We start from the raw sequence: 13,861 nt of genomic DNA on the forward strand, positions 1-13,861 counted from the left end.
TAGATTGTAGCATTTTACAATGAGAAGGGAAGATGACGCGAAGCTGGAGGGTTCATCAAAAATCTAACATGATATCTTGTCTTATCAAAATATAAACTGATCTCACAGCTGCAGCTGCACTCATTTTTGAATCAGAGTAAAAATACCACTCCAAACAATTTATTAGGTTTGTTGACTCTCCCTGCGAGCTAACCTATGGGTACCTGTGTAGAATAATATCCTATAGATCGTTCTAAGAGACGAGCCTGAAGATACCTTAATTGGAAATTGAGTACAAGGGTTGTAGTCAAAGGGAAATGGTTACCAAGAATACGGATAGGACTCAAATACCTAGCGAATCACAGCTAAGGATTTTTTGGTTAACTACCGTCGAGAACTCGTCCTATCTGTTTTGCTAGCGATCATGCTACACCGCAACTCATGGCGCAGGCTTTTCTAAAAAAGAGGGAACGGGCGAATTGACTTGGCATTTTCCTAGGGCAAGCCAAGCACAGTTAGGAGGGGGTGACCGAATCACGGAGCAGGACTGGAGGACACTTCTAACGAGGGAGTTGAACAGAACTAGAGAGGGTTGAAAGGATCAAAATCAGAGTATCACATCGAGTGAAATTTGCTGATATTTAGCGCCAACCCATTAGCAGAGCCCTAGCGGACCAGACCGTCTAGGTTCGATTATAAGAGACACAGGAAATAGGCAACATGGTGCAAGCAAAGACGAGTAATATGGAGAGGAAATGGTCGTAGGTATAGAATAAAAATAACTGGAATACAGTATAGAGCTTTGGGAACCTTGCAGGAGGGGATGCGCAGCTATCAAAAAAGACGCGCCCGGATAGGTTTGAATGCTAAGAGGCAAGCTATATTACAAGTTATATGGGGCACTGAGAGAGAGAGTTTTGACAAAAATAGCATCTGATTTACATAGAGATCTTGGGCTGCACATCAATGAAGGCAAGACAAAATATATGGTGGTAACGTCAGCATCGAAAACGAATCAACCAACAACATCAAACCGCACTGGTCAAATACGAAGAAGAATAAGGATAGGAGAATACAACTTTGAGGCCGTTGGCAATCTCTCCTATCTAGGGTCGAAAATCACAACCGATAACAGCTACGATGATGAAGTCCGCCCACGGTTGTTGTCAGCCAATAGAGCCTATTTCAGCTTACAAAGAATATTCCGCTCGAAACGTCTCACCATAAGGTCAAAGCTCTTACTGTACAAGACTATGATCTTGCCAGTCCTCATGTATTCCTCGGAAACTTGGGTTCTTAGCAAGAAAAATTGCGAACTCTTGGCCGCGTTCGAGAGAAGAATCCTCCGAAGAATTTTTGGCCCCCTACATGAGGATGGACGATTCCGTAGCCTACACAATGACGAAGTTGTGGATAAAATCCGGCTCAATAGGTTACGTTGGGCGGGTCACTTAATCCGTATGGATGAGGATGATCCCACCCGGAAAGTCTATAAGGGCAATATCTATGGTAGAAAAAGAAGACGAGGCAGACCCTGCCTAAGATGGAGCGATGGCGTGGGTCAGGACGCCAGACAGCTTTTAGGGATGTCGAATTGGTGGACCTCGGCGCAAAACCGGGATGTCTGGAGTTCCTTATTAAGGCAGGCCTAGACCGGATACCGGTTGTTGCGCCGTTGATGATGATGATGATTTACAGTATCGTAGAGGTAGGAAAAATCAGTGTAGAAAGTATCAGCCGACCGCGATTATGAACGGAACAAAGACTAATACACTACTTTCCAAAAATTCTGACATTTGCCCATAACGCTGGCAAAGTCGAGCAAATTGAAGACAGCGGACTTACGTTTAACAAATTCGTGTTGCTCTTTCACTATAAGGTGGCCAAAGAAAGGCGGAAAATCAGTCGCTGACGTATCTTTCGAAGATTTTAAAACAGGAGGGGAGGATTGAAATAGCTCTCAGCATGAGAGCTATCATCATTTTTGCAAGTACAGCTAATGATAGCCTTTTTCCGCAGACTAGGAAAATAGTTCTCTTTGAGGCCTTTGTTGAAAATTATGAAGAGGGGAAGGCAAATGGCCAGTTTTAATCAAAAAGGGGAATTGAGGTGCTCGCATAGGAAAAGAGCCATAGTGGGAATGTCAGGAGATACGAGCAAGTTGCATCCAGTCGTGAGAGAACAAGTAAAGAGGGAACATAGACCGAGGAAATGTAGCGGCAGAGTAAATCCCAAGATAGTTGATTATGTATACTTTAGTTGTTCCCTGGAGCTTAGTTTGGTATTAATCATGTCCCTTTAGCATTTGACAATTGCCCCAGAGACAGTCCTACATCTGCGCCTTGGAAGAGCTTTTTACGACTTGCGTTCAAGACTGCCTCCGCTTTCCCACCAGTAAAGGTCCGGTCATTCTGGCCCTTTTTGATATAAAACTACAGCGCTCTTCCTGCCTTCTTCGCGTAAATTTCCACATTCTCTGGAAGTTCCGATGTAAATATTACGCCAATTAATCAGTAAAAGCGACAATCGTAGTTTCTTCAGAAAAAAAAACCACGAGCTCAAGGCTCAACACCGAGCCTTATGATTTCCCCGCTATGAAAATGCGCCTAAGGCCCTCATCCTCTTCAAAAGGTAATTCTCGTGGGCAGCAGTCTGTTATAGACGATTTTCTCCAACATCTTGCCCAAACAGATAGGACAGGATAATGCTGGGTCTCCATGCGATTCACCATATTAGATTTGGGAAGTGAAAAGTTTTTTGATTTTTTCACTAAAAATAGAATATTCTTCTTTCAGACACGTCAAGACAGTAGCGGTAGATGATTCGAGTCTGTCTTCACTACCAGCTTCAGCTTTGTTGGAAATTTTGGATTTTATTGACTGAAGGTATCGCAGGCTAGCTGTAACGAAGAAACAGCATATAAACAGTTTTCACCTAGAAGGTGCGGCAGGTCAACTGAAGTGGCCGTTGTCCTTGCTGCCCTCTATCCCGGCAGTCCCAAATAAAGGGTTCATATGAGCCTTCTTTCACAACTGTTTGAAGTTTGGCTGACTCACTAATTATGGTCTCGTAGATATCTTTTTGAATTTGGGTCAGCACGGCAATCCTTATTACCACGCCTTACCATGACCATTTCTTTATTACTTGGACCTGTCATCCGCACTTTGAAATATAATATAAGCTAAGGCATTGCTTCAGCGTCACTTGCTACCTAAGCCAATACAAACTCATGCATCAATCTACTATTGGAAGATGGATGATAGTGGTTCACATCGTACCGTAGGCTCTTCTTAGCGTTTTTACCACCAATACGAGAAATTTGCTAAAATTGCTCTCCTTTTCCAAGGCCTCGCGAACCTCTTCCTTCATGGTAATATTATTTGCACTCCATGGTGATCTCTTGCCTGTTAGTCCCTATATTTGCCTCCTGTCTAAAGGAATTTTTAATATGAATCAAGAATTTATCTACGATATATCATAATTGTAGATAAATTCTTGAATTTCTTAAGCTCCAACATAAGGTTTAGATTCTAGGACCTTCTATTGTAGCTACCATTTTCTGGAGTTGCCTCGATCCACCTAAGAATGTCACCCTAAGAATCTTCACTTCATTTGGTGATGATTATCATCTACAATACGTGGCCTTCACAGTAAAAATAGAGTTTAGTCTAGTCTCTGAGGCTAGTATTACACATCACGGCCTTCTTTATGGATGACCATTCGAACTGTTTATGGCTTGTCGAACTTTGTTAACTCCCCTTTTGCTAGTTGGCATCTTTCTCAATGGGATGCGGTAATCGAAATGTTTGCGCGCCAGTTTTTTGATCTGGTTTCCCTGGATTCGAATTGCGATCTTCTTGGATTTTTCTTATTCGTCCTGGGCCCTACTGCAGACGTATCACCTGCACACCATTAAGTGTGATGATAATGAAACAGAAGCACAATCTCATTGAAACCTAACATTGTATCGATGCCCTATACTCCAGAAAGAAGTGAACAGGGGAATACTATCTTTTTCAGTTTTCTACATCCTCTTTATGAAGTCTACTTCTTTTCTCAGGAACTGCGGTTATGTACTCTGCTCTCTTCACTTGTTCCATTTTATTAGGACTTGAGCTCCTTTATTTCTTGGGATCTTTTCGCCTAGTTGTTCCGTTCAATCATTAACACACCTTCTTTTATGATTTCTCCTGTTCAGCATTGTGAATGGGCTTCACAGGTGTCGCCTGTTTTTCTTGCGTTCTGTTTTTGTGGCCTTTTTCGTCCCGGGTCTTGGTGAATGCAAAATTGATGACTCTTTATACTAATCCTTATATTTTGGTAAATATATATTTGGATACTTCGAGGACATGTTCAAAGGTTAAATCATCGCTACAGGAGCTTTTACAGGTGACTTGAACTCATCGGCTCTGGAGTAAAGGAGTAGAGCAACAACTGCAAGTTGCGTCTTGTTGCTTGAAAGATCAAGGATACAATAAAGGACCGTAATATCCGGGATTTGATTTTCATTATCGCTGAACTGCTTCATACAATTTTTTCAAACGTTAACGATCAACAACCAATCATCCTCCAACAAGGAAAGAAGCCACACGACAAAGGGCTTACACGCCCATAATTGAAGGACATCAAGGTGGTTTACTAATGCGACGTATGGACTAAGTCAAGACCACCCAGAATCTCCCCTCATTCTTGTGATGCATATTTGATTCCTGCCTCTACGTCAATTACGATGTCCTCTTTGGGGAGAGTGGGGTCTCTTATGGCGAAGTGGAAGCCTTTATTGAGAAGTGAAAGCTGCTCCATTCATAGACGAAAAGGCGACATGTCGGTCATATGGCAGAAAATCAATAGGGCCTACACCTGCGAAAACGCCAAAAAGGGTAGCATAATTAAAGGCGCTCACCAACGCACGAGCGTGCCAGGGTGCAATAGAAAAACCGAAGCAAAAATTCATATCCAACCATGTGAGCAACAGATCCAATGAACACTTTACCCAGGAACAGCTTTCACTTCTTACAATAAAGGCTTGAACTGCGCCATAAGAGACCCCACTTTCCCCAAAGAGGACATCGAAATTGATATCGAGGCAGAAATCAAATATACATCACAAGAAGAAAAAACCGGCACCCGGGAAGAAATTAGGTGACTACTGACCCCCACCAAGCGAAGGGAAGTGATGAAATATTAGTATCCTTCGAAGTAAAAGCGCTGTTCCCAAGCGTACCGATGAAGGAAACTCAACACTTGTTCGAGAAATGGATCACGACACACGAAAACTCATCCGAGTGGAGGAAGAAGGCTAAACTGTATAAAAAATTGGCCTTCACGTGCCTGAGTGAATCCTATTTTACATTCAGGAACAAATTTTATAAAACAACCTCCGGGGCAGCAAAGGCCAACCCCTCTCACCGCTGCTATGCGAGGTATTTATGGAGAACCTGGAGTATGAACTCGAGGAAGCTGGGCATTCCCGAGATTCTGGATCAAATACGTGGATGATGTTTTAGCAGTTATCAAAAGGGAAGAAGCAGGAACAATCCTCGAGAAACTCAACCGGGCACACAGCAACATCGACTTCACCATGGAGATCGAAAAAGAAGGAGAGATACCGTTCCTAGACTTAAAAATAATCCGGGAGAGAGGGGATTTTAAATTCGACATCTACAGGAAACCGACCCATACACAACGAACCATCACATACACCTCAAACCACGATTTCCACCGTAAGATGGCGGCATACAATTTTATGATCCACAAGATGGTCACAACACCGCTCAACGATGAGAGAAGAAATAAAGAAATGAATTACATCCTGGAAACAGCCAAAAAAAAAGCATACAACAGGAACCTCATCGACAATCGGATCAAAACGAAACTACGCCAGGCCTGAAGACAGCAACTTTCAACAATCCTCCAGGAGGTGAACACAGAACCTAGGCGATGGATAACATTAACCTACTCGGGTGGGACGCAAAACACCAAAAGGCGACTACATAACCGTGGATTCCGAGCCACCTCGACCAACAGAGGATACCAGTGAAGTAGTGAAGGACAAAAAAGACTGTACGGAAAAAAGCGGCTTTCACAAGATCTCCTGCCCAGAGTGCGACATGATTTATGTAGGGCAAACAAAACGACTAGACCACACCAGGGTGTTAGAACATCTAAAGGAAGCCGAATCCGCTAAAAACAAGAATAACCCACACATAAGATCCACGGTTCCCAGACATATAATAGAGCAGGGACGCCATATGTTGTTGGACAACGCCAATATTTTGAAAGAGGTGAACGACGTTAGGAGACTAGATTCATACGAGAGTCTCCACATCTCGAAAATTCGAAGGGAACAGTTGGTCCCCGAAATACGTATAAACCATTCACTTCTCCCTCCTATGTTTTTGTTCATGACTGGTTACGAATAAATAGTCTCGGAATTGTTTTTTAAGACTTTGCAAATTGTTTAAATCCTAAAAAGCGAAGGAGCTAAACCCCAAAGAAAAAGTTTATTTTTCCTTATTTTAGCATGCATACATCCTGAAATTTACCTTGTCTTCTATTATCCCAAAAATACCTCTCTCATATTGGCTTCTGAGTTTATTGCTTTCACTGGCAAAGCCCTCATCCATTTTGCTGAATGCTCTTGCTTTTTGAATTGCATCTGCATCTGGAACTGCAGGTGCCTGTGGACCTTTTGGAGCGGCAGGGATTTTACTTCTGGACGGTCTTCCTAATGGTCCTCCTATAGATGCCCGAGCTGTTGCAGCTGGTCTTCGTAAGCCACTTGGTCCAGGAAGTGAAGCTCCTATAAAGGTGGATGAGAAAGGTGAAATTCCTGCAATTTTCATTTTTATTTAAAGCTTATCTTAGCAGGTAACTGTTTGCGACTGAGTATATCTACGGCTTAGCACTAATCCTGATATAAACAGCATGGCCCTGCTTTGAAGATGATCAATTGAAGCATTGCCGGATTCCCGTTTAAAATGAAAATGAAGGGAGATTCATTTTTAACAGGGGACTTTCACTAGATGACACTATTTTGCTAAAACCAAAGCTAATTTTGTCCGAAGTATTTGGATGATGTGCTCGCCAATACGTGAGCTACCGAGCGAAAATAGTATTTAATCTAGTGCTTAAGGCTAGTACCACATATTAAGGCCTTCTTTAGGGATGATCATTTCGGACTGCCTTTCGAAGGTTTGTCAAACTTTCTTAAAATTACTTCCGCGAACGGAGCGGCATAGTGTGAGCATTTGGTGGTAATCCATATAACAAGTTAGACGGACACCTTCCAAAGTCAACATGAGCATTGTTATGGAAAACTGAATCGTTCGAAATTCTATTGAGATGTGCTGAATGATACTAAGAGCCTATACTGATTCCTAGCATCCTTTGCATTGTGAACAGGCCAGAAGTGACTTCCGAATTCCAGTCACGTCTGTATCATGGGGGACGGCATAGTTCCGGTAAACCCTTTGCCTAGTCTTCACTTTTCCCCAAAGGGGACGATTTCACTAACTAAGGAAAATAAGGATTTAATATTTATCGTTGAACTACTTACTTGGTGGCAGTTTAGAAGGTAATACCATTCCGCTTTTTGAAGATTTTATACTTGGCTTGCGGATAAGAGTAACAGTAGAGGCCTTTGCGGATACGTCTCCAGTTGGCGCTCTTGGTATTCCACTTGTACCAGGAATCCTGCCAAGGCCAGCTGCAGCTGGTATCCTACTAGCAGGTGGTGCAGCTGCGGCTGCTGGTTCCGCTGGGCCAGCTGGCAGCTCTTGAGGTGCTGGTGCCAGTTTCTCTTTTAATGCTCGTTGTTTTTTTCTTATCGCTTTCATAACGGGTCGTATTCTTCTCAAATCATCGTCCCGTTTTTGTTTTAGTGTTTGTAATGCTTTTCGATAGTCCTCACTATTATCACGTTGTGCTTCCAGTTGCTTGCGTTCTTGTTAAAAAAAGAAGGAAAAGAAACAGAATGATGAGAATGGCTCGGAAAGCAAAGTCTAAATCCTTTGTCTTTAAGTTCTTACCTTGCAGGTATTTCCTTTCAGCTTTGAATTCTAACTTTTCGATGTCATCACGAACGCCACGATAGTAGTCTTCAATGTTGGCCATGACTTTACTCATTTCTTCATCAGTTCTTATTGCATCTTCTGCTCTTGCCAACGCTATAATTTATGCAAATTATGTTGAGCTTCTTAATATAGAATCTGTCCGAGAAAACGTACCTCTAGAAAACGAGTCGTCAAGTTGCCCATCTACTGCGCCTTCCTCATCAACTACGTTTTCTGAAATATAGAAATTAGGTCAGTTTTCCAAATGTAAGCAATTATCGAACAAAGGATTTCACAAACTGGAAATATAATAGTTTCGAAATTTTAGGGCATCTTCAAGTAAGTATGATAGTACTCTTCAGAGTTCTTCTTAGTTATTGGGTGACAAATATCCCTAAGATTTTTCCCAAGTAGCTAGGACTATCTTACTCATCTTCATATTTTTGGTAGAAGTGTTGACTTGTTCAGACTATATTCAATACTTTCCTCGGTTATATCCTTGGGCTGGATGGAATTTGAATCATTCTTTAGTGTGTTAGTCCATTAATATTCCGGGCGGTCTTTGGGTTATTTTCCATCGACTTACCTTGTATCACTTTTCCACACTGGCTGCAACATCATACCTGCCACAGATGTGCTGATTTCGAATATGAGCATATAACGCCGCATTATTGACTCCATAGTCTTATCAAGGAAAATGGAAAACATGGGTCGAAGGCATATCCTCCAAATGTTTCTCATAGCATAGCCCTCAGTAAGCATCATAGTTACATAGGGACTAAAAAGCCCCTCCGTCTTGAGTACGTGAAATGGAACTTTTCAGTGCGGAGAAATTGTTTTCCATCCCGAGACCGAATGGCAGCAACAGTGGTATAACTCAGAAAAGGGGATGCTGGACCTATCTATGTATATATATGCATATGATCCCGTCTATTGAGAAATGGATGGAGCCAAGGCCAAAAAGATATAAATTAATTGTCGAAAGTTAGACTCCAAAATCTCATGAAAGAAAGCAAATTAGATCGTGGCAGGCATCAAAATCTCCAGGTGGCCGGGTGGTTGGAGTGTTAGGTTGCCGCGGCGGAAGGTCAAGGTTCAAAGTCCAATAAAAAAATACAAAACTGAGAAGGTCATAGGGGTGGGGCCCGTGAAGGAGGCAGCAAGGGCTAAAACATTTGACGAGAAACCGAGTTACGCACAGCCAAAGAAAGAAGAAAACTCGCAAAGTGATATTGCACCAGGTAGGGGAAGGCACCCCAGTACCATGCAATGGTATTGTTTTGGAAAGAGCCGTAGAGGAAACCGGTGAAAGTGGGAGAGGAATGGGTTATCAGGAAATGTGCGGCAGTGCTAAAGCACATGCAGTGTATATCCTCACCAGAAAAACGTAAACAAAGGCGTTAAAAACATAAACAAAGGTGTTAAAACCAAAGATGGAGCTGGAGGATCGCATTTCTTCCTGTAGGCAGACACGGAGAGTAACAGAAAATGCGCGAGAAGCAAGAGCACCCACGCCCCAAGCAGAGAGCACCGTAAGCGCCACAGGGAACGCAAATAGTCCGTTGCAGAGCGACCTCGGAGAAAATGCGTAAGAAGGAAAGCATATCTGAAGGACACATCCCCAGTAGCCTCCAGAGCTCAAAAGAAAAAAGCAAAGACGGCCAAGAGGCGCCATTAGAAAACCGTCTGCCTAAAGTCAAGGCAAACACGAATGGCGGAGCACCAAAGTGGGGACACGAGCGGGGAGTATACCGACGGCTCCGCTTATTAAACCGGCGGCAGGCAAGCCTATTGCGGGAGTCCTTAGTGAGATCTGTTATAGGGTCAAGCCCAAAGACAATGGAGAAGAAGCCATTCGGAAAATGAAGGGTGGCGGAGTCTTCATCGAATTAGATACAAGACATACAAAGGTATGTTCTGGAAGAGAAAACTCTGGTTTGCAGTCTAGAACCCATGTATTCTCTGAAAATCCGAAATCTTGACTGAACAGAAAAGAGCATAGAAAAGAGGCCATCAAGTGCGAATGTCCTGAGATAACCAAACCCAGGTTGGTATCACCTCTGAGAATTCTCAAGGCCAAAAACTCGCTGTGGTGAGTGGAAGTTGCGAGCAGAATTAGTATGTAGTATGCGAATTCGGGCCGTCTCCCACCAAGTGTTACAGATGCTTAGATTATGTGCACACGACTGCAATTTGCGTGGAACTGACAGGAGGACAGCATGCAGCAGATATGGCCAAGTATATCGCCAAGCGAATATCTACCACGAAAAGGAGAATTGCATTATCTGCACGAATCTTGACGCGTGTGATGAAAGCTTCGCACATACTGGGCACTACTGAGATAAAAGCTGATCATCAGTGGATATTACCGGCACAAGCTTCATGGCACTCCGATTTATCATTTACCGCTGCCATATAGGTCCGGAAAGACACTCACATCTTGACTCTCGCCCAAGGTCAAAGGGATGGGTTTGTCTGGATTTGGCGTTTAAGGGTAACGTTTTCCAGCGAAAGAGACGATGCTGGACTTTCGACGCAGGGTTGATGCTCTGGAAGACGCTGTCTTTGGAACGGAGAGACAAATCTTAGTTGGAGGTGACTTAAATGCCAGAACAATTGAATGAGACATGTCCCATCGACATTCCAAACGAAAACAGATTCTCGAAATGACGATGTGAATAGGACTCATAGTTGATGCTTAAACTGTAGATCCATCCGAGCATTCCGAAGCCCAGGCTGCGAAGGAACCATTCCCGATGTAACCTTCGCCTCCGAATCCCTGGTGGACGGGTGGCAAGTTCTGGAAGACTTCTCAGCAACCGACCATCAATACATCGCATTTCAAGTGGTTGGCGAAATCTCTCGGTGTGCACCAGACCGGCGCTCCTCCTTTGTGTGAAACGTCACGAAAGTGAACACCGTAAGATTTTTCGGAACTCTTGGAGCAGGCGAAGCCGTGCTGGAGAACCACCGGTGTGGCCGTCCAGTAACTGACACTGTCATAAATTTAATTATAACTCTGATAATGACAACCTGCGGAGCTTCCATGCCCAAAAAGACTCCGAGACTTGGCAAACCTTCTATATATTAGTGGACGGTTGAAATTGCTGACTTTCAGAAGGAGTGTCACAAACTCTGGATATTGAGGAATTATCTGAGGAACTGCTCCCCATTCTATGAGACGCTAGAGGGTCAGACGAGAGTGGAGATCACGCCGAGGGTAGCGCAGGAATGCACCCTATTGCCGGATTTCTGGAACGCTTTTTATGATAGTCTGCTAAAACTCGACATGCTAGCAGAATTGTGCTAAGTCATCTATGTAGATGGTGTTGCGGCACTCGTTGTCGGATGCTCTAGGTTTCAGTTTTGCCCTGGAAAAAAACTGAAATTGCCATTCTAACTAAAATAAGAATCCCGACCCTGTGTCCCACATTGATCGGCGAATCAACAATTGAGTCAAAATCAACCGTTAAGTACCTTTCATTTCAAGTGTGCAGCTCGAGTTTCTTCTTGTTGCAAAATATCATAGATAAATGATGCCCCAGGGGCAGGGGGTCCCTTCAACTAACAATGTCGTTCCTCCTCCTCCTTCCCTTTAGAGAAAGGATTTCCTGATTTGAAGGCTGCCTAAAGTGGGAGATCAGGAGGGCTCGCCCAAGGTAATCAAAGAAATGGTTCCAAGCTAGTTCTCTAACAAAAAATTACTCTTATAATTTATAACAAATTATATTCCATTACTAAAATGGAGGGTAGTCTCTCTGAGAATCATCGAAAGGCAAGGTCTTTGACGGATGCTGTTAACCTGGGGGTAACTTAGCTAAAAATGCACTTTGAAGAGGATAAATAGGATGCACTCATAATACTCGACGTAAAGAATGCTTTCAATTCCGCCACATAGAGCAAAGTATTAGAGGCCCTAATAAAATTACTTAGTATCCATCATTACCGTTGAAGGATATTGGAAAATATGCGGCACCCCGCAAGGGACTATCCTACGCCCACTCCTGTAGACAATTATGTATAGTGGAGAGTAACCACTGTCATTCCAATGTCTCTACTGCTGCTAGATTTCCCTACTAGACGAGGACGTCGGAATGACAGTGGTTACTCTCCCCCCGAAGAGGTTGAGATTTACAGGAATGAATTAGTTCATAACATTAAGGCTTCAGGTCCAAGGGTGGTTAGCTTGATCCTACTATATACAACTTCAGTATGCACTTGAATCAAAAGTAGCAGGAAACGTGGAAGGAGTCATAGACCCACAGAGGCAGATACTCTAAAATGGATTGATATACGTCACGGGAAAGTAGATTTAGATCCAATGTATTCCCAAAAGTAACCGAACATTGCAGAGGACGCAGAAAATGTTTTATTTCAATGTCTAAGGTTCGTAATTCAAAGGTCTGAATTGGAAGCTACAACGGGGGAGCATTTGATACCAGAAAACATCGTGAAGCAGATATATTCGAAGAATGAAGTCGAAGGGAATATGGGCTGATGTTGAAAAAGGCAATAACAATAACGATCCATAAAAATGTGAGGCAGAAAAGAGTTAGTTGAAAAAGGAAATGAAATATGAGAACAAACACAAGGTAAACTCTGATCCAACCTCACGATGTAAAAATTATTCTTCTTCAGACTCACCTTTCTGATCATCGGGATCAGCAATCATGGAAATTTCTGGAATTGAAGAAAGAGGATAATAGATCATTTTGAAAAATGAAGGTAATTTCAACCTTTCTGTGACTGCCGCACAGCTTCTGCTACCCGCATTTGTTCTTCTCGAACATCATCTTCGGCACGAATGAGTCTCTTCACTTGAGTAGGACTAAGTTTGCGAGGTTCAGGAGTTCTCCGCGCGCGGCCAGTCTGTGAACACATAGAGATATTTCATTTTCATGAATCTATTACAAAACATATCTGGAAGGACCTCTTCTTGAAAAGCTCTATATGCTTCGCGTTCCGCTTGGCTCTGCCTCTCCGCAAGCGGGGTTCGCCGCGAAGGACTGTCTGGAGTACCACCCGGAATGACCACACTTCTTTGAACCTGGCCCGCTGCATCACTAACCGTTTCTGTTATTCTTGAATGGTTCAAAGATACATCTACTTGTCGACGAATGTTGATAGCTCTAGGAGAATCTACAAGGACGAGTTAGGGAATGTGGTTTGGCACTTCTTCCAGGTAAGGGTATGAAAATTCTTCGTACCTCCCGAAAGGCGACTCTGTCCCCCAGGATCGGATTTGCGTGGTGAACTCATTTCATTAATTTAAAGATTTCGAAAATTTCGTTTATTTGTTGATTTTTGGTAATTTATCCCCGGAAAAAACGCGTTTGAAAATATATAAATACGAAATTTTAGACGAATAATTTCTACAAGAAAACATGTGATGAAGGCTCTGAGCCTTGACTCTTACGAAATAAGATGTATAGTTACAACTAAAAATAACCCAAAACTATTTAATTTACTCGATTTAATTTTATTATGTGATAGTAGCAAAATTAACCAACGTTGACAGAGTGTGCCAACTAGAGCAAAGCTTGCTCCAGGTTAATTTCTCTTGGTCCTTTTCATTAGTTAGTTCTCCATTTGTGCCAAGTAAATTCACTTGATTGCAGATATTTCTGTTGTGACGCGGAATATTACTTTTTCTACCAAAACTCTGATGGATTGATGCATCCTTTTCGACGGACATAAGTATATAGTTGACTATATTGATATACTTCTATATATTAATAAATTCATATTTCAGATTGCTCGGAACTGGAAATGGGATCAGAATCCTTAAGATATTGGTAGTAATCTCTTCAGTACCTATCACTGAAACT

At 42.7% G+C, this 13,861-nt stretch overlaps 1 protein-coding gene across 1 annotated transcript in view; it reads right to left on the reverse strand.

Annotated features, from left to right (window-relative positions):
* LOC119650412 (titin-like) overlaps positions 1-13,530 on the reverse strand; it is a 30,910-nt gene extending 17,380 nt beyond the window's left edge. Inside the window, exons 1-8 of the mRNA XM_038053197.1 lie at positions 13,241-13,530; positions 12,964-13,172; positions 12,770-12,902; positions 12,678-12,713; positions 8,208-8,267; positions 8,010-8,147; positions 7,538-7,924; positions 6,551-6,781 (exon numbers count right to left, since the gene is read on the reverse strand). Of these exons, the coding sequence (XP_037909125.1) occupies positions 6,551-6,781; positions 7,538-7,924; positions 8,010-8,147; positions 8,208-8,267; positions 12,678-12,713; positions 12,770-12,902; positions 12,964-13,172; positions 13,241-13,292 (1,246 nt within the window). The 5' untranslated portion in view covers positions 13,293-13,530. The remainder of the gene's footprint in view (positions 1-6,550; positions 6,782-7,537; positions 7,925-8,009; positions 8,148-8,207; positions 8,268-12,677; positions 12,714-12,769; positions 12,903-12,963; positions 13,173-13,240) is intronic.
* Positions 13,531-13,861: the final 331 nt, after the last annotated feature.

Source organism: Hermetia illucens, chromosome 2, assembly GCF_905115235.1.
Source record: "Hermetia illucens chromosome 2, iHerIll2.2.curated.20191125, whole genome shotgun sequence".
Classification (NCBI taxonomy): Eukaryota; Metazoa; Arthropoda; class Insecta; order Diptera; family Stratiomyidae; genus Hermetia; species Hermetia illucens.